At 39.5% G+C, this 27,365-nt stretch overlaps 1 protein-coding gene across 1 annotated transcript; it reads right to left on the bottom strand.

Moving 5' to 3' along the window:
* Nucleotides 1-928: 928 nt before the first annotated feature.
* LOC18429908 (26S proteasome non-ATPase regulatory subunit 1 homolog A) lies at nt 929-26,767 on the bottom strand. The gene is made up of 14 exons (XM_006840074.4): nt 26,501-26,767; nt 15,058-15,121; nt 13,548-13,653; nt 13,298-13,409; nt 13,046-13,214; nt 6,618-6,755; nt 6,157-6,512; nt 5,920-6,055; nt 5,540-5,788; nt 5,206-5,426; nt 4,842-5,100; nt 3,977-4,209; nt 3,102-3,627; nt 929-1,694 (listed from the first exon to the last, which is right to left on the bottom strand). Exons 1-14 carry the CDS (start codon nt 26,644-26,646, stop codon nt 1,377-1,379), a joined length of 3,033 nt encoding a protein of 1,010 aa, XP_006840137.1. The 5' UTR covers nt 26,647-26,767; the 3' UTR covers nt 929-1,376.
* Nucleotides 26,768-27,365: the final 598 nt, after the last annotated feature.

Below are 27,365 nucleotides of genomic sequence, written 5' to 3' on the forward strand. Positions count from 1 at the left end.
TTGTCATACCATACTTCTTTATAGCATGCTTTAAAAGTTCTACCCTCTGCCTATATTTAATGGTGGCAATGGGTCGGGTCGGGCAGGGCTGAACCCAAATCCAAAACCAAATAGTATTTGGGTCTAGGTTTTGAATCCGGACCAACTCGTCGGATCCAAAAATGGGAACCATACTTGTACCCTTCTAGTCCCGGGTCTATTCTATTGGGTCCAAAAGTTAGACCCATACCTATACCCATCGGGTCCCGGGTCTATTCCGTCCAGTCACGAGTCTAGTTGAGTCTTTTGCCACTCTCACTATGAGCTGCTGCTTTTCTTCTTCTTTTTTTGTCCTTTCACCATCATATACCCATATTATTAAGAATAAGATCACAATCACCCACAATTAGATTTCAAATCATCTAATTTGTCGTGTAATAATTAAAGATGACTACGTATTCTTGCTGTATAAAATCCTTAATACACCCAAACGAATAAGACTTGAACTATTTTATCTCTTAATTTACAGATATGGGTCGGGGCCACCCGGACCCACATAGTATTCGAGTTCAAGTTTTGGACCCAAACCCGACCCACCAGATCCAAATGTAAGACCCATACCCTACAGGTTCTGAGTCAAGTCTGGGTCCATTGCCACCCCTAGATGTTCAGTATCCTCTTGCTCTATTGTTTTCCAAGCACTGTAGACCGTAGCCTACATTCTACAAACCATGGATTTAGATAAGCATGTGACCAATTTAAACATTGGCCATTTCATCCAATATCAGCAACAACAGCCGATATTCCAATGGTCGCTTTGGCCAATATAACAACAACGATTTATCAGTCATTGTTATGGTTGAGCCCACTTAGAGAATTTGGATACAATACCATTTACAACCAACTTGTTTGAAAACAACACAAAGCATGGGCATGCACCTATCAAAAGTTCCTTCAAAGAAGAGCATCAATCAAATTAATTTCATCCAAGTAACATACTAGAGTTTTTCAATAAGTCAAAACGGATCCAGACTCACTGCAAAAACATAACAAGCGTGGGCGATGCCCATCTGCTATTTATACATTTCTTCAATCGCAGCAATTTCCTTTTTCTAGATTCAGGGTGGGAAAATCATTCTCTAATAGCATGCTTTCCTTACAGAGTAACATAAATCAAACCTCCCCCACCCCGCTCTCTCCTTTCCAATTGAAAAGACAATAAGGGACAAAAACAACTACAAAGATGCCAACAAAACAAGGAAAACCATTGAAAATAAAAGGCCATCTTAAAAAGGAACCCACCAACCCATCTGTTCTTTTGAAGCCAGGGCCCCCATTTGGAAATAGATAAAGAGAGACAAAAACTTGGAGAGCTGTATATGCTTCAACTAACAAGATCATGAGGTGTACTCGAAGGGTTGAGGAGGTTGAGGTTCTTCGTCAACAGCCATGGCTGAGGCAGAGGCAGAAGCCTGCTGAGCCCCACCAGCAGAGGCCACAGATGAAGGGGAATCAGTGAGGGCGAGCACCTCCGGTTCAGAGGGTCGGGTATCTCTGAGGAGAACAAAACCTGAAGGAGCTAACTTGACTGGCACATACCTGCTCTCCTCCAAGAATTTTATGTACTTTTCTTGGGCAGGGACAACACGAGCTGGGTTTGTAAGGATTTCAAAGGATGCCTCTGCTTCTGCCTTCTTCTCAGGAGCACTATCCACCTGAAACAACCCATAATATGTTAATAATACACACAAGCTTATACTTGAAGAAAGAAATAGAGTTTATGAAAAGAGTCAAAAGGATATAATGACTGCGGAGTCCCTGACAAACATGCAGAAATATTTATATTAACAAAATTCATTAGTTCTGTAATAAGTTGATACAGCCTCATTTTTAAGTAGACCTATTACGGCAGTTTTGCTAATGGTGAAAGGCAAATATCAGCATCTCTTTGGAAGAAAACAAAACATAGGTTCAAATATTGGTACTGTGGTGTATGCAGTTCGCGGAAGACATAGTTTTGATTGATGAGACCCATAGCAGCATCAACATAAAGTTATAACTTAAGAAGGATGCTCTAAAATCTAAAGATTTTTAAATTAGGTAGACTAAAACAGCATATGGAATACAAATTTAGCAATTGCAGCAGTAGAGACGAGGAAGTAGTTAAGATTGATGGCCCAAAAATACCAAAAAGAACGCACTTCGATATTTTGGGCTAAGCAGTTAAGATTGATGGCCAAAAAATACCAAAAAGAACGCACTTCGATATCTTGGGCCAATAATCCAAAAAAACAGAGAAATTAAGGACGATGTCGATAACATAAAATTAGAGCTGGGTAGACGAGGAGGAGATGTACAGCCATAGTTTTATGTGATCGCCACATTTACAAATGAAGCTAAAAGAGAAGTTCTATAGACTATAGGACAGCTGTGAGACCAGCTTTGCTTTATAGGCCGAAAATGAGGCGGTCAAAAAACAACATATAGCTATAGGATGAATGAAGCTAACATGAGGATGTTGAGATAGATGAGTGGCAAGACAAGAAGAGATAGAATTCAAAATGAATATATTCAGAAGAACTTAGGTGTGGTCCTAATACGTGATAAGATGAGAGAAAGTAGACTTAGGTAGGCTAGCCATGTGCAGCGCAAACCCAGTAAGGCAACTGTTTGGAGGTGGAAGGCTCAAAAATGGCAAAAGATAAGCCCAAAAGAACATAATTGGAAGTAGTAATAAAAGATATGACAACTTATAGTCTCACTGAAGGTATGGCCATTGATAGAGCAAAATGACAGATCAAGATTCGTGTAGCTGACTCCAAAAATTTGAGAAAAGCTCTAATGATGATAATGATGATTTACTTGTATTTCATCCTTTCCTTTCCATTTTAATTTTCGATAACTCATGTTCAATGCATCATGGAAAATGTCAATGAATATGAAACCCTGAAGTACCTAAAGAAAATCCAAGCGTTCATTTTTACCCCCTTTTCACTTTTAATTTCAGTTCATGTTATTTCACCAATTCATAAAATAATTTCGTGGGGTGGGAGGAGAACATTACAGCAATTTTCCATGATTTGAATAAGCAACAGTTGCTTGAAATCAATTATGTTCCTCACCTGCACGGAGTCACCATCCTTCTCAAGGGATTTACTACTCTTTCCCGAGCTTGAACCAGTATTTGACGAAGACCCATCTTCCCCTGATGGTTTCTCCAAGCTAGCCTTCTGATCTGCCTCTTTCTTGGCCCTGGCTTTAGCCTTTGCGGATGTTGACAAAACAGCAGTCGGCAACTTGACAGTCGATGTAGTGGTTGGTGCGGTTGTAGGGCGTGGATACTCAAAAAGCGAAGGCTTGGCATGCGACAAGAACTCGAATCTGGGGACCTTGATGTCATAGTTGAGCCCAATGAAGGCAGTTGGGGAGAAAGCCAGGCTGATGAAGTAAATAAGAGGATACCAATACCAAAACTGGCTAAAAACAGCAAGCCCAATGACAGCCGTGACTTTATCGTGCTTGTTCTTAGAAAGCAGCTTGATGGTCACATTCCTGCCCCCAGCATCGATAATCCCAGATGCAAGAATTGCCCCCATCTTGCTCATTGTATCCTCATGCTTATCAAGGATTATTTTCTCCAGCTGTCTCCTGCAAATGACTCAGAGGCACAAGCAAATGAGTAGGCAAGATGAACCACAGAAGTAGGAGAGAGGTAAGCAACCCAGCCCACAAGAAACCCCTTTAAATACTCTAAATCCTATGGATGATGTAAAAACCATTGCTTTTAGGTTCAGTTGGGTCCATTCAGATGATAGACACTGATGGTAAGAGAGCGAGACCAACACAAACTCAGATGGCAGGTCCCACATTTCTCTAAATCACCATCCATCATTTCAAAGAACCGTGATGAACCTAAGGACAATGGCTTCTTGATAGCCCCCAGAACATAGCATACTTCCACTAGGAACTAGGCAGGCAAAACCAAAAATAGGCAAACCTAAAAGTGCCGACACGAGGGTCTTGAGACTCATTGATCTGAACCATAACCATTGCCATTGCAATTAAGGCACCCTGGCGAACAAAATCAACAACATCCGAGGTGAGAGGCTCAAGCAAAGAGATTGCCTCACTTAGCCCAGTGCCTGCACAAGAGATGCCCACAGCGAGGGCTGCACCATACCGGACATGAGGGTTGTAGGACTCAGAGAGAAGGGAAACAATCCTGGGAGTCTACAACAATGGAAACACAAAAACTGGTTAAGCATCATTCAACATCTTCTTATGTGAAACAGAAAACTGTATCATAGCTTTAAACACGTTATGAATATAGCCACAAATCTCATTCTCAAGTTTTCAAGAATGTAATTGCTTTGGGAAGAATCTAAAACATTTGGTTTCACTCAGGAAAGTCTTTGGCATATCTACAGAAAAGAAGGCAAGTACAAAAGTTCAGGAGATTCTAAACATAGAAAAGCTAGATTTAAAATCAAGTTTCCGTGAAATATATTTCTTATCTAATAAAATAAATAATAAAATATTTTTCTGGTAATCTGATATTAACATTTGAAAACTACTCCCTCTTTTTCTTCTTTTTTCCCCAATTTGCAAGAGAAGTAAGAAAGGGGTAGATAAATGTCATGATATAGAGATAATTTCCTTTTGAAAAACTGGAGATATTCTTCATTTTCAAAAATTCAATCTCATATTATGGAGATATTTGCCACTATGGTTGCTTTCTTTCCAAGAACAAAATGGCCATGACATGAGTAGAAATTCTCAAGATAAAATGGAATAAAACTGAAGAAAGAAATAGAAAAACGAGTAAACGAGAACCTGTAGAAATCAAAAGTAAAAGAACCAACCTGCTCAGGTTCAGAGTACAGAACAAATCCAAGTGCAAGGACAGCAGTCCTCCGCACATCATCACTCACATCCGACACAGCAAAGTGGAGCAGCTGACGGATAGCCTTGTTATTGGCAGTTCCACTATACGCCAAAGCTAAGGCATACATACCACCATAACGCAATATTGGGTCTTGATCCCGTGTCAATTGTTCGATCAAAGTGTCAGCCTCTTCCTCCCTTCCATATACCGTAAGGGCAATGCCAAGTGCTAGCCCCCTAAACAGTTGTTAAAAGAATAGATTAAGGGGAACTATTCATAGCAAAAGGTAAGAGAAACAAATAATAGGAAGAGAACTATTTTAATTTAAATATTCAACTAACCTGATGATCTTCTCATGTTGGGTGTCATGCGCATAAGTAAGCATCTCACTAGCCTTCTCACTGGCTGTCCCAACCAAGAGCAAACCCATACTTATACCCGCAGCTTCACCAGCCACAGCACTATCAGTATAAAGTGCATGCTTAACGTCCTCATAGATCTCCTCATCTGCTGTCCCAAGGGCTGCCAAACCGAGGCCTAAACATGCACCATGCTGAATGACCTGAACGACAAAGTATTTGGCCATCAGAGTCAAGACAATGAGTTCATTAAGGATATGCAACCACAGAGATTGCATGTGCCAGATGTTCAGCCTCTGCAAAAGAAAATCCTCACCTCAACTGTGGTGTTCCTCAGGCTATCACGGAGGAATTGCTTAATGCCTTCTCCATGGTTGGCATGAATTAGACCCAAAGCATAAAGGGCACCACCTTCTGAATATGGGCTCCCACCACCAGCTGCACCACTTTGTGGTAGGTAAGGAGCCATTAGAGATCTACCTTGTTGGAGGTGACCACTGTGAATGACACCAAGCCCTGCTGTAGCGCTGAACTTCGCCCAGTTAGTAGCACGACTGAGCCAGTCCTGCAAAAGATTCAGATAAAAGCTAAACACGTTTGAACTTGCAATGCATAATTTCCAAATTTGCAGTGCAAATAAGTGACTCAATAAATAGGAAAGGAGAAGGTGAAGGAAAACGAGAAAAATTTATTCACCAGATTTTCTCTAAGGAATGTATCTACAGTTGTTCCTGCATGCATTATTGCATTTGCATAGATAGTGGCACTGTGACAAACACTGTTTCTCATCTCAACTGACTGCTTTATTGTTTTCAGGATTAGAAGATCCGACCTGCATACAAATTAAGGTTAGGAAAATAAGATTAAATTATGATTCACCAGAGTTCAAAAAGGAACAAAATGTCAAAAAGTTCAATTCTCATGATTTATCACCTGTTGTGACTATACAAGAACTGTAACGTCAACTGTATGGATGTTTCACCAGATAAAATTCCTTTTAGTTTGGCCAACTTCTCAGAATAAGTAACATCCCTCGAGTCCATCTCATGTGTGCTACCATTAACAGCAACAGTTTCTTCCTTCATCTGAACATCTCCACCTGCTTCTGCATCACCATTTTGAGTAACCCCTGATCCACTGGCTCCATTCTCAGATGTTTGCTCCGTATTCATACGATTTGAAGTTTGTGGTTTAGGATCAGGGAGACGATCTCTAACACTCAAGAGAAAGGCTTGGTGTTCATTCTCAACTAGATCAAAAGCGATCTGAAAGGCTAGCAGAGCATCATCCTGCATGATATAAGCATCATAGGAACATCAAATCAAATAAATTTCAGGTTTTCAAAAGTGAAATCAGCCTCAAAATTTTGCTGCACAACAAAGCAGAGCAATTACCTTATTGCTTGACTTTAGGAGTTTCTCCAATATGCTAACCACACCTTCTGGTTCATCCAGAAACATTAGACATTGACAAATGCTTAAGTTATCTGGAGAAGGCAATCTTTGATATATTTTGACAAGTAGACGAAGAACCTGCATTCCCCACATAGAGAATAAACTCATATATCCGCAGTTGTTAAAATCACTATGAATGGTTTCAAGAACTTCCATCAAAAAGGCTACATTTTACCATCCAAAAATCACATTCGTCATTACATGCAGGCAAGAGTACAAAATAGAGCTCAAGTGAAAGCAATATTAACCAGTAAAAGGGTCTAGATTTCAGACATGAATATCAAATATTGCAGCATAAACATTCAAGAAAGGAACTTTCAATCATAAGTAATAAATAGCTAAGATACGTAAATCTCACATTACTTGGAATTTGAAAACATATATGCAAACTATAGAGTCAGAACACATACAGCTCATACTAGCCAAACAGAACTCGATTGTGGTTGTTGATTTTGATTGAAATTTCAAGGGATTCATAAAATGCTCCATCAAATCAGCAGACAAAAATAATCATATGACTTAAATGGGTCAAAGAAAACATGTACAGAACATATACAGCTCATCTTCGACAAACAAAACTTGATTGTGGTTTCTTGATTGAATTTTCAATGGATTCATTAAATGCTCATCATTAGCAGTTCAAACAAACATGACTTAAATGGCCACATCAATCATGTTTAGAGAAAAACCATTTCTTTTATAGCAAAAGGATCTACCTTTTTCTTATGGAAAAAGATTTTATAAGGTTGCAATCTTAAAATGTAGAATTACAGATGCGCCTCAAGAATATATTGGAAAAAGTTGTTTTAATGTTGAAAAACCCTCCAATTGATCATCTCGACATATAGATGTATGGTATGAAAGAAAAATAAGATTTTGAATCCCAGAAATAGTGCATCTTGCAATACATTATCTAAACCGTCCATTTTCAAGATTTTCATATGTTTATAGATCTACTTGATTTTAGCCATTTTTTAGTTTAAAATTTTATAATTAGATATGAATTTTCAAATAATTCTAATAATTTTTTACACCAAAATTACATGTTATGATAAAATTTGGAGGTGCGCCTTAATTGGATTGTTTAAGGTTGCAGCCTTATAGAAATCACACCCTTTTCTTATTACTTGGGAGATCAACTCGGTCAAAAATGCATCAACGTTATCGAAAATCATCTTTTTGTAATTTTACACATGTTCATCCAACATGGTCACTTATTCCATTTCAGGAATCCATGCATGCTGACTACACACATCAGGGAAAGAAGCAAAAATAATACCCATCGGTAAGTTGAACTACCTGAGACAGGAACAAGTGCAACAAATAAACATTGGAACTCTACAAAAGAAAGACATAAGAAAGTACCAAATATTACAATTTGTTTCCTACATTCAATCTAGAACGAAGGAAACATACAGAATTGTGCGAACAATCGAAGAATCTAACTTATGAGCCGCAGTATGAAGTTGTCGGAAAGAGTGATTGAACAACGACTAAGACATAAAACAAGTGTATCAAAAACCAATTTGGTTTTATGCCAAGGAGATCAACAACTGAGGCCATTTTCCTACTTAGGCAATTGATTGAGAAGTTTAAGTCGAAGGGAAAGACTTCCACATGGTCTTTCTTGATCTAGAGAAATGTTATGATAGAGTACCTCGAGATTTGATTTGGTGGGTGTTGAAAAAGGAGTCTCCAGACACTACATCGACTTGATGAGAGATATGTACGAGGGAGCGCTAACTAGCATGCCATCAACTAGTGGAAAGACAAGTGAGCTTTCAATAACAATAGATCTACATCAGGGGTCAGCATTGAGCCCATACCTCTTTGTCTTAGTTATGAACGACTTAACTAGGCACCTATAAGATGAGGTACCGTAGTATATGTTGTACGCGGATAACACAATTTTGATTGATGAGACCCGAAATGGCGTCAACACAAAGTTAGAACTTCGGAGGGATGCGTTAGAATCTAAAGGTTTTTAAATCAGCCTGACCAAGACTGAGTTTATAGAATGCAAGTTTAGTATTAATAGTAGTAGTAGAGACGAAGAAGTAGTTAAGATTGATGGCCAAGAAATACCAAAAAGAACGCACTTTCGGTATCTTGGGTCAATAATCCAAGAAAATGGAGAAATTGAAGAAGATGTCGCACATAGAATTAGAGCTGGGTGGATGAGGTGGAGATGTGAAACCAGAGTGTTATGTAATCGCCACATTTACCAATGAAGCTAAAGGAGAAGTTCTATAGGACAATTGTGAGACCAGCTTTGCTTTATGGGGTAGAAAGTTGGGAAGTCAAGAAACAACATACTCATGGAATAAATATATTGATTTGAGGATGTGGAGATGGATGATTGGCACGACAAGGAATAGAATTGGAAATGAATACACTCGAGAGAATTTAAATGTGGCACCAATAGGCGATAAGATGAGAGAAAGTACACTTAGGTGGACACGCCATAAGCAGCGCAAAGCCAATACAACAGCTGTTAGGAGGTGCAAGTTAATTCAAGTGGAAGGCTCAAAAAGGGTAAGGGGTAGACTCAAAGGGCATGGTTGGAAGTAGTGAAAAAAGATATGGAGACTTATGGCCTTACTGAGGGTACGGCCCTTGATAGAGCAAAATAGCAAACTAGGATTTGTATAGTTGATCCCAATTAGTTGGAAAAAAGCTCTGATGACGATGATGATTCACTCTAGAGCTCTATAAAAGAGTTCTGGAATCTTCATCTACCTTGTGCAGGAACTGATAGTATTATTTGGGCCTTGGCATCATCAAGCCACTTCTTAGTGTCATCCATTTTCCACACCCTCACAAACAAGAATCAGACCGAAGCCATTGACTCTGAAGCTTGAGCAATGCAAATCCCCCACAGAGTGCAAGCTTTCTATAAATATCTCTCTGGTAGAATTCTCACGATCAATCAATTTCAATGAAGAGGGTGGCAATTAGCTAATAGATGCATCTTGCGTCCAATAGAAGAGGAATCTTCATATCATCTCTTCATCCACTACAAGTTTGCCTCTTCCTTCTAGTCCAACCATCAATGAGTTTCGATGGAAAATAGCTGCCCCTAAGTCCATTACTCAGCTTTTCTAGGCATTCTTATCACCCTCTTCCTTAAAAGCCAGTCTATTCCTCTGGAGGGCCTTGGTTACGGCCACTCAATGGTTAATCTGGAAAGAGCACAACAAGAGGGTTTTTCAGGGCTTGTGCTCCAGTTTCTAGCCCTCCTAGACCACAGCAAAGCCCTCTTAATATTTTGGGCCAAAGCCAACAGGCACCTTCAAGGTTTCTCCACAACCACCATCTTAAGTAGTTGGCAGAACCTGCTAATCCTCAACCCCAGCCAACTTAAAGCTATCAACCCTAGTCCCCTCCTACAATAAGATCCCATATGTTGAACACTAACAATTGTTCCCTAGGTAACCCCAGCCTACTTGGCATTAGTGGTCTGTTGAGAGACCATAAGGGGATTACCATGCTGTTCTTCCTAGTCTATTGGCTCCACAAACTCAACGGTCAATGAATCTAGAGCCATCCTTGAAGGGTTGCTCTTGATTAATGCCTCAAAATATAGATCCAAGAACATTACCATGGAAAGAGACAACAACAGTGTGATCGTGTGGGCCTCACAAAGAATACAATGCCTTTGGCGCATATTTTCCCTTTGTGCAAGGAAATGAGGGTGGACTTCCATCATGTCCATAAAAGTGCCAACCAAGCTGTGGATGCACTGGCCAAGCAAGGTGCAGCAGCTAATGTAACCATAATTCTCTAGTCGGATTGAGCGTGGTATTTTCCTCCTCAACCAACCCTCCAAATCTCCTCTCTACTCTCACATGATCACTTTCTAGTTTTTTGTTCTGGGATCTAAGCTACCACCCCCCCCCCCCTCCCTCGCCCCAAAGAGGAGGAAAAAATAAATAAATAAACAAACCCCCAACCTTCTATGTCTCCTTTGCTTCTCTGCTACAGTAGCAACGACCTATACTCTCTGTTCCTATCACGAGACCCCCCCCCCCCCCCCCCCCCCCCTCCCTCGCCCCAAAGAGGAGGAAAAAATAAATAAATAAACAAACCCCCAACCTTCTATGTCTCCTTTGCTTCTCTGCTACAGTAGCAACGACCTCTACTCTCTGTTCCTATCACGAGACACACTTGACCTCCTTCATCCCCATCTGTGTACTCTCCCTCTCTCTCTTCTCCTACAATTGGCGAGCAGCCTAACTCACCCTTGTTCTTTTGTGGAAAAGTAATAAGGAAAAACAAAAGGAGAAAAAAAATTAAGATAAGAAAAAGCGAGGAAAAAAAAGAAGAGGGAAAAAAAGAGAGAAGAGTAAAACAGGAAAAGGGAAAAACAAAATTGGGGAAAGAAAAAATGTGCCCATTCTAATCATTGTTAGCCAGCCTGAGACCATTTTTTCAATGCTCTCGGTCCACTACTCCTTAACCTCAAATCTACTCCTTTACTTAACTTCTTCTCACCAAACCTCGCTCAATGGCAACAGCAGCGGTTGTGAGGTTGGCCACTCTCCATTCTAGCACAGATTACAATTAGAGTAATCATTACAAGCCCTAAATTGGAAAGCCCCGACCATAATAGGGATCCTGATGCTGCTGCAAGCCACAGGCTTAGGGTCTCTCCATTCTAGCACGGATTACAATTAGAGTCACCATCATAAGCCCTGAATTGGAAAGCCTCGACCATATTAAGGATCTTGATGCTGCGGCAAGCCACAGGCTCAGGGTTTAGAATTCCTCTCTCTCCAAAGTGTCGCTGCGCAAGTGATCCCCCCTCCACCTCCCGACCTTTATGTCTCAGTTGGAGTACCCTCAATGGGTGGGTGGGTATCCATTCCTCTCTCCCTACCTTATTTCCTCCCACTTCCTCCTCCTTCTCTCTTTTATTCCACCTCGTATCTCTTCCCCATCCTCTCTCTCCTTTTTCCCTTCTCCCTTGTTCTTTTTCTCTCCCCTTCTGGCTCACATCACAAAGGGACTCTGATGCCCTCAAAAGGCATCCCCTTTTCTCGCTGAAAACTTCAAGAGAGACACTCTCCCCCACCTCATCTTTTCCGGTCTCTTTCCTTCACTATCATTATCACTTAATTTTTCCCTTTCCTCTCTCCCTCATTACCCCCTTCTCACTCCTTCCCTCTCTTTCACCTGTTTTCCTTCTCCCTCTCTCTCTTGCACTTTTCTCTCTCTCTTTCACTTGTTCTCTTTCACTTGTTCACTTGTTCACTTGTTTTCTCTAACCTTCTCGTGCCGTCTTTCTCTATGACCTTTTTCCTCTCCCCCACTTTCCCAGAAGAATATCTAATTGGCTTCAAAGCAAAGACCAAGTACGTTCGTGGTTAGATTTGTAAGGTATAAAAACCCTGAGAGGGCCAGCCCCTACACCTTCTAAGAGAGGTTCTCTAGCTGCCTCTTCAGCTGTGTAAGAATGACTCCTGTCTTGAGGCCTACAAATCCTGGTTTTGGGCAGCCACATCCATCCACTCTATCTTTCTCTTATCCACATCTACAGCCCTCTTCAACACCCCCCCACTCCCCCACCCCCCTCATACACTCTGTCTTCATCATCCTCTGTCTCACTGAACCCTGTTTCTTTCTGGTCCCTTTCTCCTGTTTTTATCATTTTGGCCTCTTTCTTTTCTTTTCGTCATATGCTCTCTTTTTCTTCATTTTTGTTTATACTCCATTTCCCCATTTTAAGGGGCTTCCTGGGATTTAAGTTTTGCTTCTTTTTTGGAGGTAAAGTCTGAGCACCAGCCATGTGGGATGCACTCTTCTTTTTTGAGTAAATAGATGCCACTCTCTTTCTCCTCTATCTTTTTGGTATCTTCCTTCTCTATTCCTAATACACTCTCTCTTTCATCATTTTTGTTTGTTTTCTCTGACACAGTATAAGGGGTTCCTGGGATTCATTTTTGCTTCACTTGGATTTAAAGCGCACCCGCCATGTGGGATGCTGCTAACCACTTCTCATGAGTTTTTTTAGAACACTATAATCAGTATTTACAATCAACTTTCTCTCAAAAAAATATTTTTCCCTAGTTTTTAGCAAACACATCTTCAATTTAATGGTAGATACAACCGATCAGTTATCCAGAAGATAGCATAAAGACTTCTCTCAGATGAATGGCGTTAATGGTAGATCAGTTATCAAGAAACTAGCATAAAGACTTCTCTCAGATGAATGGCCCTCAAAATCCACCCCACTTAGTTTCCATATGTTGCTTATGTAATTAGCATTCTACTTCACAAATTGTATCAACTTACTTGCGTAATTCATGCAAGCTTATGTGTGTTCCTTATTTGCTATTGACAAATCAAAGATGACATGATCTCCTTACCTCACGCCGATATTCTCTTCGATTAACAAAAGAATGAGAGACACTAATGCAGTAGGCAAGTGTTCCATGAACGCTCTCACTTTTTGTGATCGCTTCCTCTAACTTATCCAATCTTCTACACTCAATAGCCATCCCCATGGCTTGTTGAAATTTCCCGTCCAAAATACACCTGAACAACGCAACAAGGTAAATAGAAAACCTAAAATTTTCTTAAGCAGAAAATTACAGAAACAGAACATACTACAGGCTTACTTGTCAAGCATTCTTTCAACAATAGCCTCCAATCTAGGATCCACCTTTGCCACTTCTTCATGGGACTCCGCCGCTTTTGTGCGAAGACTTGCATATTCATCTATAGCTTTGGCTGCAGATAAGTACAATGAAATATCAGAAAGCTAGATACTTTCACAATGAAGTAAATCCCAATCAGATTATAGTTTCACAAGGAAGTAAATCCCAATTACAGAAATCAAGCATGAATCAGAAGGGAGAAGGCCGTTACCAAGAAGCGTGTGAACATAATCAGAATCTTCTGATACATTAAACAGAGGCCCAGCACCTAGTGCGTATGATAGTGAATCATTTAGCTCACCAAGGTAGTAGAATACCTGCATAAATAGGGAATCCCTCAGTTTCCAATCAGTCCCTCCCTCCCTATATATATATATATATATATATATATATATATATGGATTATTCTAGAATACACCATACTAAGGTGAACTTAGAATTTAGTACTCCAAAATTTTTGACATCCCCCCAACAAATATAAAAGTATATTAACAGTGCTTACTTGAAAATTTCAAGAAGGGCATTTTTGTAATTTTAACTTACCTTTAAAGTCCAATCATAATTTAAAAAGTCAAAAGAATCTTTTTGAATTTGAAATTGAGTTTTGAATGAATTTTGAAAAGACCAAAATACCCCTTCCAAAGCACATGACATATTTATGGTAAAAAGTCATTTTTGACTATGTAAGGGTATTTTATAGTAAAACATTTTGAAGTACTAAATTCTAGGTTCACCATTAGTGTGGTATATTCTAAAATAACCATATATATATATATATATATATATATATATCATGGATGATCAAAACCTCCCTTCCTCTCAACATAAGAGAGAAGCAATGACAACACACAGCAAAAGAGCAAAGCCAGATAAAAGCGCCACATGATAATCAGGTGACAGAAAATGTGGCAAAAAACAAGATCAGATTGAAAGATATGGAGAACAACTTCAAAGGACATAAGTATCAAAGGTAAAGAGAATGAATGGTGAGACAAGTAGGCAAGGGTGTGGAGCTTAGGACAAGAGGTTTGGAGTAGGAGAGATTAGCAAATAAATAATGAAAAAGAATGATACAACAGGATTTCACCAAATTGAAACACATAGTGCATAAGAGACAGGAAGAGGTTCACAGCTTACCATGTTCCATAAGGAAGGCTGCATGAAGAAGGGACACAGGTCAGGGAAGCAAAAAAGGGAATGGTTGAAATTATAAGAAAATACATGAATCTTATAGAGATATCAATTTGGCAGGGAAAGAAATGGTTCAGGAGGCTAGGTGAAGAATAGGAAAGAGGGTTTTGGCATTTTTATGAAAAACAGATGCAAGAGAGGTTGGGAGGGGTAGGGGTGACATTATAAATCAAAGGATGGGCAAAAAGACAGTGGCTCAATTCAGGGAGCAGTCAACATATTGTGGACTGGACAAGGGGACCCAGTCATTGAGCTTTCAGTTTGTAATCCACTTAGAACCCAATTCCCTTGATTGTTTTTTCAGCTATTCTATTTCTTTTTTCAGCTATTAGAATTAATTATCTGAAAATTTGCATGAACTATTGCAGCCAGATACAACGAGCAAACGAGATTGCATCATCACGAGGAATTGTAGACAATAAGTAAAAGACACATTTTAAGTTGTCTGAAAGACTGATCAAAAGCAATAAAGATCACTATGAGTCTTTGTTGGTCTAATTCCAAAATAAAAGAGCAAAGTCAGTAGCGACCTTTGAAACAACCAAAGCAGCAAGTTGTCTTTGATCAAATTCTTCATCTTCATATAAACTCTCTCTGTGTAAGACAAACCAAAGCCATTAGGTCAAATTTGTGCAATAAACATGTGGTACCCACAAAATGCAAATAATGTACTTAGTAAATCATCACCATCACCATCCAAGCCTTATCCCAATTATTTAATCTAATAAGGGGAAGGAGGACCTTAAACGTTTCCTTAACCCATCCCAAGGCCAGGTAAAGGGGGTGGTCGTGTTAGGTAGGCAACCAGCATAAAACATAGCCACATCTTATCATGAATGTACTTAGTAAATAAATAATAAAACTCAAAAGCAAATAAGATAAGAATGCTAAGTTAGATCCACCTAATAATATTAAGTACCAGAGTAAAAACAGATATAACGAATTCTCCTCAAAACTAAACCCAATTCAACACAATCAAACAGAACCGCAATCTTCTAAGCACACTGAAGATCTGAATCATTCTAACAGCAACAAAAAGGCTCACCACAAACAATGGCATTTCTAGGAATTACATGGTGAATATAGAAGTAAGTGACTACATTCCTCGTAGACACAGCCCAATCCAAGTGCAATTTTCTTGTTATTTGCAAACTCTGTTTGAAAATGCTCATAAAAATGATGGCCATATTTAAAAGGGGTATGGCATAGCATTCATGTAAAGGATACAGGTTTGGAGAGACAAAAAAAAAAAAAAAAACACAAGTTGCCTGCAGATTGATGAAATCAGCTTCCCCAGTACTGCTTCATGTATAGCACGGCATTCTACTAAGGATTATCTTTTTTCTAGTTCTAAAATGAAAAGCAAAGTCCTCAACCAGAAATTACTAATTTACTGATTTAACTAATAAAGAACCCCCTTTTTTTCTGTTGGTGTTGGGACAGGAGGGGAGTCAAACTTTGCACTGATCTGTAGTCAAATATCTTATAATGTTTTGTGGGGTTTAGCCAAATTTCCTAATTTTCTTATAATTAATCTCCCATCTAACCAAAACATGTTACTAACCCAAATTTGTGAGTGTCTCTTGCACATTTAGTACCACATGTCATCGAGACTGGTCCCATCACTTCAAAATCAGGTTCAAAGAATAAAAGAAGACATTTTTTAAATAATCAATGGAAATCACAACTCAATTACTCAAATTAACCATTAATTGCTCCCAATTAACCATTAGTTTCCATTAGGGAATCCAAAAATCAGTGATATATTCCCAAAACTTGTAAGCCTCCTTAATAAGTTAAGGTAACTTGTGGCTTTTGGGGGCGTTGGGGGGGCTAGATTCCACCCCCCCCAACCCCAACTTCTCCCCCTTTCAATGGAAGGGGGGGCGTAAATTTTTGCCCTTGGCTGAGGGCCCTTTCCCACCCTCAGCCAAGTTGTTCCAAGGCGCCTGCCTAGGCATTTTGGCTGCCTGGCCGCCTAGCCGAATTTTCGAGCAATGATAATGATAAATCTGAATTCCTTGGAATTGATGAATACATGCTGAAGATAGATGAGGTCAAATGTGTTTGGCTAAAGAAAACTTTTTATTACCCAAGCATGAGAAAGTCTCTGAATATTGTGCCTAAGTCTTGGTAAGGCCAATTGCGTGACCATTTTCTGGAAATGGAAAGGTCATCATAAAGTCTAAGCAATGCCTTGGGCACTTCAGTTGATGGTTTGTGCCCAGTTGATTATATCAATGAAATCTCAAACTCCAAGTATATGTTTGAGCAAGTTTATGGCTTTCTGGACTAGCCCTATCAGTTTGCAAGAACATATCGATTGAAATCCATGGCTATTCTTAACCAAGTTCCAAGTCTAGTTTTTAAATTACGTGAATCATGTTTAAAAAGAAAATTCAATAAACACCTTTTCCTAAAAATGTAAAAAAAAGGCAAAGATTGTTCAAAAAAATGTGCATTCAGATTTTTGTGGGCCGATGAACGCAAGCATGAATAAACAAGACAGGTATTTCAGAGGTTTTATTGATAACTTTCCTGAGTATGGCCACGTTTATCTTTTAATGGAAATGTATGAATTTCTAAAATTTTCAAATATAGAAGACTTTAGGTTGAGAAGAAAACTAGAAATGAAATCGAAGTGTTGTAAACTGATAAGGGGGTCAGTTTGAGAGTGAAACAAATTTGCTTAATATCTCAAGAACAATGGAGTCATTCACCAAACGACCAAGTCATATAATCCTAACCAAAATTTAGTAGCGGAGAGAATATGATACGCAGTATGATTGCCCATGCTCAGCTCCTAAATATTTCTAGTTGAGGCACCTTTTACTAAGACCCCATCAAAATCAATTGCATCGTCCCTCATGATTTGTTCAACGCAAACCCTCCATATAAAATCTTGAGTTTGGTGTTGTAAGCTCACATCAACAAAGAAACACCATAAACCCAGAGTATGCAGTTTTATAGGATACAGTGATCATGGGACTGGGTGTTAATTCTTCAATCATGTCTAAAGAGTGACCATAAAGTCAATTCATGCAAACTTATTGAGGATCCGTTTGTAGATGTAAGGACAGTGGGAGCCTAGATAATGAAACGCCTGAGTTATAACATAGTGATAATCATAATGCACAATGATCCATGATTGAAAATCATGAACCAATACCAAAAACCTTGAACTCCCAGTGTAGAGTGTGCATCAACCTTTGCCAAAGCATAGTTCTCGCATTAGTCGACCTCCGAGTACTTCACCTTCATCATAGAGCAATGTCAAAAAGAGGATGTGAGCGAGGACCCCTTGAGATATTGTAAGGCATTGACTTCCCCAAATAGAGATTAGGGGCTAGGAATCATGAAGGAGGGAATGCTCCAATGACGCTCAACAATGTTTGGAATTTGATTGATTACCTCCTAATGTGATCCAATGGATCTTCAAAAAATAATCAAAGTCTGAAAGAAAGATTGAAAAATATACAGTACGCCTTGTAGCAAAAGGATATGCACAGCGAGAAGGTATAGATTATGAGGAAAAGTTTTGCACCAGTGACTAAGTTTACTCCTATTCACATCATTATGAGCATGGTGAAACAACTAGACTTGGAACTTACACCAAATGTAAGACCGACCTTGATGAGGACATCTATATGCCTCAGCAAGAAGAACTTATCCCTAAGGGTTTAGAAGACAAAGCGTGCAAGCAAACCCAAGAGATCTATCTATGGCCTAGAACTAGATAGCGATACCTGAAATTCCCTGAAGCTGCCAATTCTTTTGGGTTCAAGGCAAATGAGCAAGATAATTGCATTTATGTCGAAGTACATGGTAGCCATGTTATTTATAAGGCATTGTATGTTGATAGCATTTCAATGATTCAATCGCAGGTAATGTTATGTGAATGGTTAAAGAAATGGAAGATCGCTATCCTCTCAATTTGCCATGAAAAACTGTCTTTGGCATAGAAATCATTTGCGGCCGATCAAAGAGATTTATTGGCTTGCGACAACAAGCCCACTGTGAAGAGGTCTTGGATAGATTTGATATGAAGAATTGCACACCCATTGGAACACCTACCAAAAAGGGAAAGGGATCTTCAACAGCAATGGAATGTCCAAAGATGGAGTTTGTACGACATAGGAGTGTTGTTGGCTCTCTATTGTATGCGATGCTATGCACTCGCCCATATAAATATTTCGCAGTCAGTTTGGTCTCTAGATTCCAAACAAAACCAGGGTCAAATACATTGCAAGCAGTCAAGTGTACATTCATAATTCCGTGGAATTATAAACTACACTTTATTTAATCAGGCTGGCAGTCTTCTACTTTAAGGTTTTTATTATGTGGATTGGCAAGGTGATACCAATAGAGTATGATTCCACAACTGGCACCTTCAACTTGAACCAAGGAGTGATCTGATGGGCTTCTAACAAGCAGGACTGCATGGTACTCTCAACATTAGGGGCCAAACATATAGCCCTTAATGAGGGCGGTAAGGAGACGCATTGGTTTCAACCATATCACCAAGGATTGTTACAGACACCCAGATGAAAGGACCAGCTACGATATTTTGATTTTTGAGACAACCAAGCTGCAGTCCAATTAATTGAGTATCAAAGATTCCATAAGAAGTCCAACCATATTGGTCGGCAATACATTTCACAATTCTATGGCACAAGTTGGAGATATCATAATTTTATATGTAAAGACTATCGATCAAATTGTCGATTCCCCCATTGAGGGCATATTGGATAGTGCCTAAAAGGCACATCCAAGCAAGATGGGACTCCAACCTTTTTAGCCATATTTTTAGTACTCCTCGTATATGTACATTTTTATATTTTTGTGTTACGGATAAACGTCGTTAAGTCCAAGTGGGAGACTTTAGAAATTGTATGTCTGTAAGGCCTAATTGCGAGAAATAAAAGGATGCAATTACAGTCTTTATTAATAAGCACAGACACCTCAATTTTGATGCCAGCGGAGTACAACAACACCCAGCATGGGATGCTCATCCTTTTGAGCAGCCCTAGTTGATTATGATACGGTGTCCTAGCCAGGACATGAGTGTGGAAACCCCGTGGACATGTTGCGGGTCAAGGTGTGATAGAGGTTAATGGGTTAGCCTTGTTGTGGTGTCACTGCCATACATTCTACCGGATGGAAAAGCACAAGTCTTTATATCCGTAATGACAACACTAGGGTTCAGAATCCTATGACTATGAGCATGGGTATCAAACTGACACAAACCCATACCACCAACTACGCCGTTGTTGCAGCTAGCCCATATATACGCTCATGGTGTCACATAATAAAAGAAGCGTGCTTGTGCAAGGGAGACCCTTGGTACATCTATATGTTGTGCCTATGTCATTCATGTGAGGGGGGTGCCTTCAAACTGAGATGGTGTCATGACTTAAACCATGTAGCTGGTGCATAATCTTCGGTTCACACCCCACACATTTGAAAAATGGATCGCATAGCCTGAGTTTATGTAGATGTTGTGTGTTTGAGTGTATTCACCAAGCTTAGAAATTCGATCCAATAAATACCATAAGAAAAGATCACCGAATAAAACATAAAAAATGAGATCACTGAATGAGACATATCAAAGATAACATCGCCAAATGCGACATATACGGTTTCCATGGCCACATCCGATCATCGTTCAATGGAAGCAATGTGCACTTTGAGCAAGAAAGATTATAGATAAAGAGACCATCTAAATGTGATTTATATCCTCCACTATCGAGATGCTAGTAGTCGGTGCTAGTTGTGTGTGGCACACTCACTTCGTTCAAGTCCATCTTTTTCTACATAGACATGGCATTGTCGTTGCAAGGATGCCATTGACAAAATATGGTCTTTTTTTTTGAATTTGGTGCGATTAAGCTTAGTCAATTTATAATGTATTCTTAAACTAAATCAACCTTGTTTCAAGCTATAAAGCCTTTCACAACATTTGTTACCCATTAACATCATCCTCATCCTTGCTTAAACCAAAAGGACATATGTCCCTTGTTTTCATCATAACTTCCTTACTTTAAATCCAATTTATGAACTTTTTTTTTTTAATTCTATACTAAAAACTCTTTTGAAATGGCACATTATTTGTTACATATTATCAAAGATTTGTAACCTATATACAAAATAGTACACTTTATTTTCCAAACCATGGGCTTGGTTTAAATGCAGTATGATTTTTTGGGGCTTGGCTTCAACTGCATTGCATGAACCTATGATAAGCATACAGTAAACAAGTCCCCATATCTTGGTGACTCTTTTCTTCCACAATAAGCAAGTCCAAAATGTTGGAAAATACGCTCGCTCGAGTGCCTAACCTTGCGAGAGTCCTAGGTACATGCCTAGGGGATAGACAGGTACCCAAAGTGTAGGCAGGAGCCTAAGGCAGGCATTACAAAAGGCGCATGCCTTTTGCCCAAGGCGGGCCATACCAACCCCCTTGAAGGAGGAGGAGGAAGAGGGCGGAGGAGGAGGAAGAAAAGACCAAGACAAGGAACAGGAAGAAGAAGAAGAAGAAGAAGAGGAAGAAGACGGCGCACCCTCCAAATGTCAATGAGTGTTCCATGAAGAAGAAAAAAAAGTATAGCGAGAGTGCCCACCCTCCAAGTGTTTGATAAGTGTACCATGTACACGAAGAAGAAGAAGAAGGGTAAGAGCGCCCACCCTCCAAGTGTTTGATGTACATTCCATGAAGAACAAGAAGTCCTTGAAACCCCCCTTACCCCGCCTTCATTCAAACCAACCAAACCAACCCCCACACCTGTCCCCCCCCACCCCACCCCACCCCAACCACACAGAAACCACCCTTAGGACCACCTAGGAATCTAGGTGCCTCTCCAAAATCAGAATTTCAACATCATGTCTACTCATCATAAGTAGGAAGCCTCCATAGTCATAAGATTCTCGATAACAAATAACCTTTCATTTCATGACCCTTAACATTTCAAATAACCCCTCTGCATGAACCTATAAATACCAGCTATTGCTAAGATGTTAAAGAATTCAGTCTTCCACGCAAGAGAGAGATAGGGTCAGAAAATAAGAACTTCATGCTAGTCCTTCTTGATAATTGTAGTATTGTACAAGTCCATGTAAGCATCATCCAAGGGAATGTTTTCCTACACGTAAGAAACGGTACTGGGCTCGTTGGGTCAATAGGAGGTCGCATGTGTTGGGGTTTATTGTCTTCTCTCACCTATTCCTTTTTGTTTCATACATTGTGTGATAGCAGTGCTGGTTTCATTTGTAAATCCTTGTGTAGACTTGAAGAACTTTTTTTCCTTTTATGTTCTATTGGAACATCCTAGGTTTATCCGGCTAGATCATCAAGGTTGTATAGCCCAGATTTCCCAAATGACATATTTGAGACACAAAAAGCAGCTATTCAGCCATGTGGCACAGTGGCTAGCACTGATTCCATCTAGGTTCCCTCATGCCAATTACACTTCCTAATCAGGGCTATGCGATAAATCTATTAAGCACATTATCTACATGAACCATTTAAACACCTGCCAAGGGGGGGGGGGGGGGGCTTCGATGAGGAATATTATCACATAGAATATGCATTTCAGATAATCATTTCACAACTTAACCAAACGAGGGAAGCTGCAAAAAAATCCAACTACAAAGCATAAGAGAGTTCCTCTAACAAACCCAACCCTAATGAAACAAAGTGACACTCCTCAGCAATCTATGGGATGGGGATCATCTATCAGTGACTCCGAACAGAAGCACGAGAGTTCATCACTAGATATCAAAGCGAGAGCAAAAGAGCAACAGTCCAATCACAAATCTCAAAAGATATTGTGCTAGAGATATGCAAGAAATTGGGGCAGATCTATTGTAATCCCTTGAAAGAAGGCCGTTCTTGGCGAGCCAAATGTTCCAGGAGCCAGAGACACCTAAACTTAATAAAGGGAACAGGGAGCTTATAAAACTTGCACTCTCCAATAAATGCAATATGGTGCGGGGGGGTTGGGGGGGAGGGAGGGGCTGAAGAGCTATCGCTTCATATTACACCAAGTCTGAAAAAATGAATATTACACCATGCACTGTGTGAGGCCTCGAAAAAGCCAGATGGTGCAGCACCGTGATGGATGTGATTAATAAGCACAAGGCTGATATAATCTTCATTAATGCATCAAAGTTAGAAAGGGATGCCTACAAAATAATCAGATAATTTGGGGCCAGGACTACTATCCCATCTGGAGGAGCTTAAGGAGGAATTGAAGTGATATGGCATGGCAGGAAAGTAACAAGACACAAGGAATGCCTAAGTGGGGAGTTCTATTTAGGTCCCCATGCATTCAATGGGAGATTGATTTACTCAGTTCATGACAGTTGTATACAGGCCAAATGATCCCTGTTGAAGAGACAAATTCTAGCATGAATTTGATAGGGCTTGAACAGACTAGGATATGCCATGGTGCTTGTCTGAAAACTTTAACGTAATGCACTTCTCTCATGAGAATAAAAGTGGAAGTAGAGTCACTAAAAGCGGGTTAAATTTCTCAGAGTTTGAGGAAGGGCATTGAGTCATTAATCTACCAATAAGAGATGGCATTTACTGAGAGTATCAACAAAAGCAATCCAACTCTTGCATGAAAAGACAGATTTCTCATAATAGGAGAGAGGGAACACAAATTCCAAGGAGTTAATCAGCAGCCAGTTTCCTAAAACTGCATTGGACCATTGTCCAATCATCCTTAACTCGGAATAATAGGACCTTAACTTGGAACTAACAAGAAGAGGTCCATATCATTCCATTCTGGATGACATGGTTGAAATAGTCCAGGTTTAAGCAGATGACATCCTCTTGGTGGAAAGAGCTATGTCACAAAGGAAACAGTGGGCTTGGACTTACAAAAAGGTTTCAATTGCTAAAAGCAAAACACAGGTTGGAAAGAGGAAAAGGAAAAGTTTGGGGATCTCATGGGGAAGAAAGGGCAGATCTTGACAAAGATCCAAGAATTAGATTGTAAAGAAGAACCAAGAGTGTTGCAGCAGGAAGAAAGAACCAACATGGTATCACTGATAATGCAACCCCGAGAGATACTGCTCCAAGAGGTAATTAGATGCCACCAGCACTCACAATTTGAATGGCTCAATGGCTTAAGAAGGGAGACAAGAACACTGTAGATATCCACAAAATTATGAATGCCAGATCAGCCAGACAATGAGAAAATCATATCCGGGCTATCAAGGTGACTGTATCAGGTTTGAGCACGACAACAAAGTGATTTCAGCCATCACAAGATATTATAAAATGTAATAACAGGCTGATAATATTCAGCAGCTGAGCAGAGACAACTAGAATTTGATAAAATAACACATCACAATGCTCAATTCATAGAGCGAACATCCTCAGAGGAAGAATTTAAGGATGCCTTCTTTGTCTTGGGAAGGGACAAGGCCCCTGGTCACGACAAGTAAGCGACAGGTTATGGGAAGCTTTAAAGGAGGAAATCTTGAAAAAAAAATCTGATTTTCACTAGAAAGAGACACTCCATAGGGATCCTCAGCGTAACATTCATTACTCATCTCCTTAGCAAAAAGTGTTTTTATTGAAGGCCGTCAATTGCCAGATAGTGCCATGATAGACAACGAATGCATTGCTTCCAGGCTAAGGGAAGGAAGCCCATGGATGATCTTCAGGATAGACATGGAAAAGGCATATAATTTTGTTGATTGAGATATTCTCCTATGCATGTGTAAAGATCAGCCGACCAGATGGCTGCTACCGTGGCACAAGAAGGCATATACTGAGAGGGCTTCACGAATGGAACACCAACCTCCCTCCTTGAATCCAGCCTTTTTCCATTATTTGTCATTAGAATCTTTATCTCGCTCAATGCTAGCTCTCTCTGATTTTCCCTCCCTCCTTCATCTCCTCTCTTTCCCCCACTCAATAGTACCTATATCTGTTTGTCTGTGCCAATAGGCACAACTTGATGGATATAGTTCAACAGTGCAATCAGCTTGATCATTACAGACGGTCCCCTCACCACCGGCCACCATACGGTTTGGTTTTGTCACTCTAGTGGGGCGGCCCAAGACACATGGATCAAACTAAAAGGCCTTTGACTATAGCAACTACAAGGCCTTTCACTACATAATGAAGATTTGACGTCATTAAATTTGAATGATCCACTTGCAATGAACTTCAATGTTCTAGCATATTGTAGAAGCATGTAGTCATATTTGCATGTCCAAGCACAACTACGTAACTGTTTTCTTGAGCATACACACACACATGCATGTGAAAAATGATTGTTACAAGACAGAGCCACTGCACAAAAAATAATAGATGGAACTAAAAGGAGTTTGATGCTCTAATACCTTGCAATGTTTATTGAAGAAAACTATAATATCCTGTCAATTACAGAGCAATTTGAAAAGGCATATATAATGCAATCTTCATATGTTTAACATGCATCAACTATCAGGAAGAAAAGAACACGGCTGTGTCAAATGGACTTCATTTTTAAGGGCATAACAGCAAAATGCAATGAATTTTCCACAACAGATAAGCAGTTACTCAACAAACAGAGTTCATAAGAGGGTGTGCTTTCCATCTTAGAGCCACAGAATCCTTGCAGTAGCCTCTTACAACAAGAGAAATCACCAGAACAAGGCCCTGATTTGAGAGCTCAAACTCCATACCATAGTACAAGGACCAAAATACTTATTCTAGTCCAAGGTCCTCCATATACCACCAATTCCGTTTTGGGATCGAATTTAAAATAGCTAAACTATTAAGACTGATGTGTGCGCCCATACAATCAAAAGCGCCTTCCATTTTAGACTAGACCAAACAAATCAACAACAGGAAAAATCCAACTAGCTACCCTAAAGATGAAGTTCGAAATTAGTAGGAAGGCACGCTCCAACCCATTCAATCCCTTCAATATACGTACAACTGCAGCTTAAAGGCCCAACTTCGTACCAACATCCAGCCAGATTAACCACTGAGTCAGAAAGTACCATCCAACTAAATCTCCCTATCAAATTATTCAAAAAGGAAAAAGTTCGAAGAAGAAGAAAGTAGCCCAAAGATTACTCCAATAGCAGAGCTAAACCCCCATCAACTTACACAGTTACAAATAAGGGGGGGAGAGAGAGAGCGAAGCGGAAAAAAAAAAAGGGAGCCAAAACCTAAAAGCCCAGATTCATTTCTCATTTTCAAACAGGATAAAAAATGAAACCAACAGTAGGTTATGGAGCACAGGAACTTGCAAGGATCAACCCTAAATCTTCACGAAGCCACAGAAAGGCCAAAACTTGAAACCCCAACTTTTTTATTTTTGAGAAATATGTTAAACTTTGTATATAGACTATAAATTACAGAATGCGGAAACCTAGAGACGGCATCCCACATGCTGGGTGCTCAGACTACATAGTTACAGTTGGGGGGAGGTAGAGAAGAGAGAAAGAGGAAAGAGAGATAGTCACCTGAGTTAAGAAAAGCTAAGATTAAGGGAGAGTATACATAATAGAGGACACAAGATGGGTACTCAACTTCCATAACTTATTAAAACAGTCAAGCATTAAGGGGATTGGACAACTTACAAAATGAAAAATGAAAAACCAATGAGATTAGGAACTGAACTGGAGAAGAGAGGAATCATAAAGAAAACGACCAAATAAAACCCAAACCCAAAACCATAACCATAACCATCAAATCAATCAATCGATCACAAGCAGAAGAAACAAAAAACAAAAAACTAAACCCAATCATGGAGGAGAAAACAATCAACTAAACCTTATTACAGCAAAAAAACTCACAAAACGAATAACCACCAACCAATTCTCATTCTGGGAAAAAAGAAAGAGAAACTCCTGCCAAAACCCCAAAGGAGCCAGCTCTATTGAAACCAATCAATCACAAACAAGATTCGAACAAAATAAACCAGAACAATATCAAATTCAGCCATGGAAGAGAGAGAAACTCACATTGTGGGGACACTAGTGGATATCTCGGGCCAAAAATTATCAACCAAAGTGTTGAGGTTGGTTAGGGCATGGAGCTTCAGGACTGGGTGACTCTCGTTAAGCATGGCCAAGAGGCCACTTGCAGAGCTCACCACTGCCGCCGCCATTGAAGCCGCACTCTAGCTTCAAATCTCCGATCCTTAGAGAGAGAAGGAGAAGAAGCTCGAGGGCCTGGAGAACTTAGAGAGAGAGAAACAAAGTTCGGGGGGGATGAAGTCACCTTTTCCTGCTCAACAAGCAAACCTAAAATTAAGTAAAAAGTCTTGAGAGACAAACTCATGGATGTGCTCGTATAGGACTATAGTGTAATCTACTCCTTCGGACAAATTATCATTTTTTTTTTTCTTATTGAAATTGTGGGATCATGGAGAATATTAAAAAAAAAGGATAAGTATAATAATTTATTTTTGGTACAAAATGGTCATAATTAATTATGAGTATTAGATGTGAAATTAGGTGGCTGCATTTATTCTATAGGATTATCTAGAAAGAGACTATTTATCTTTAAGAAAAGTTTATATAGAGTCGAGGTTCTAAACAATCAAATTTTAGCCTACCTCAAAAATTTCACTGTAAGAGGTTGTTTTGATACTCAAATATCCCTCAAATTGATCATCTTGACATCAAGATGTATGGACATGAGAAAAAAGTGAATTTCAAGTTTTGAATATAGTGTATTTTGCAACGCATTTGTTGCCTGTCAATTTTGAAGATTTTCAAGTTTTCATAGATCCATCGATCTACACTATTTTGAAGCTTTAAACTTTATAAATAAAGATGAAAATATATTTTACAGCTATTACAAATATTTTCAGTATTGAAACTA

Source organism: Amborella trichopoda, chromosome 6 (assembly GCF_054954075.1).
Source record: "Amborella trichopoda isolate Santa Cruz 75 chromosome 6, AtrichopodaSantaCruz75HAP2 v2.0, whole genome shotgun sequence".
Taxonomy (NCBI): domain Eukaryota; kingdom Viridiplantae; phylum Streptophyta; class Magnoliopsida; order Amborellales; family Amborellaceae; genus Amborella; species Amborella trichopoda.

Coding starts and splice junctions, on each gene's coding strand:
- LOC18429908 (XM_006840074.4), bottom strand. CDS start 26,646: ATGGCGGCGGCAGTGGTGAGCTCTGCAAGTGGCCTCTTGGCCATGCTT. Junction 6,056..6,156: donor TTCTTGTATAGTCACAACAG/GTGATAAATCAT, acceptor ATTTGTATGCAG/GTCGGATCTTCTAATCCTGA. Junction 1,695..3,101: donor AGGATGGTGACTCCGTGCAG/GTGAGGAACATA, acceptor GGGTTGTTTCAG/GTGGATAGTGCTCCTGAGAA.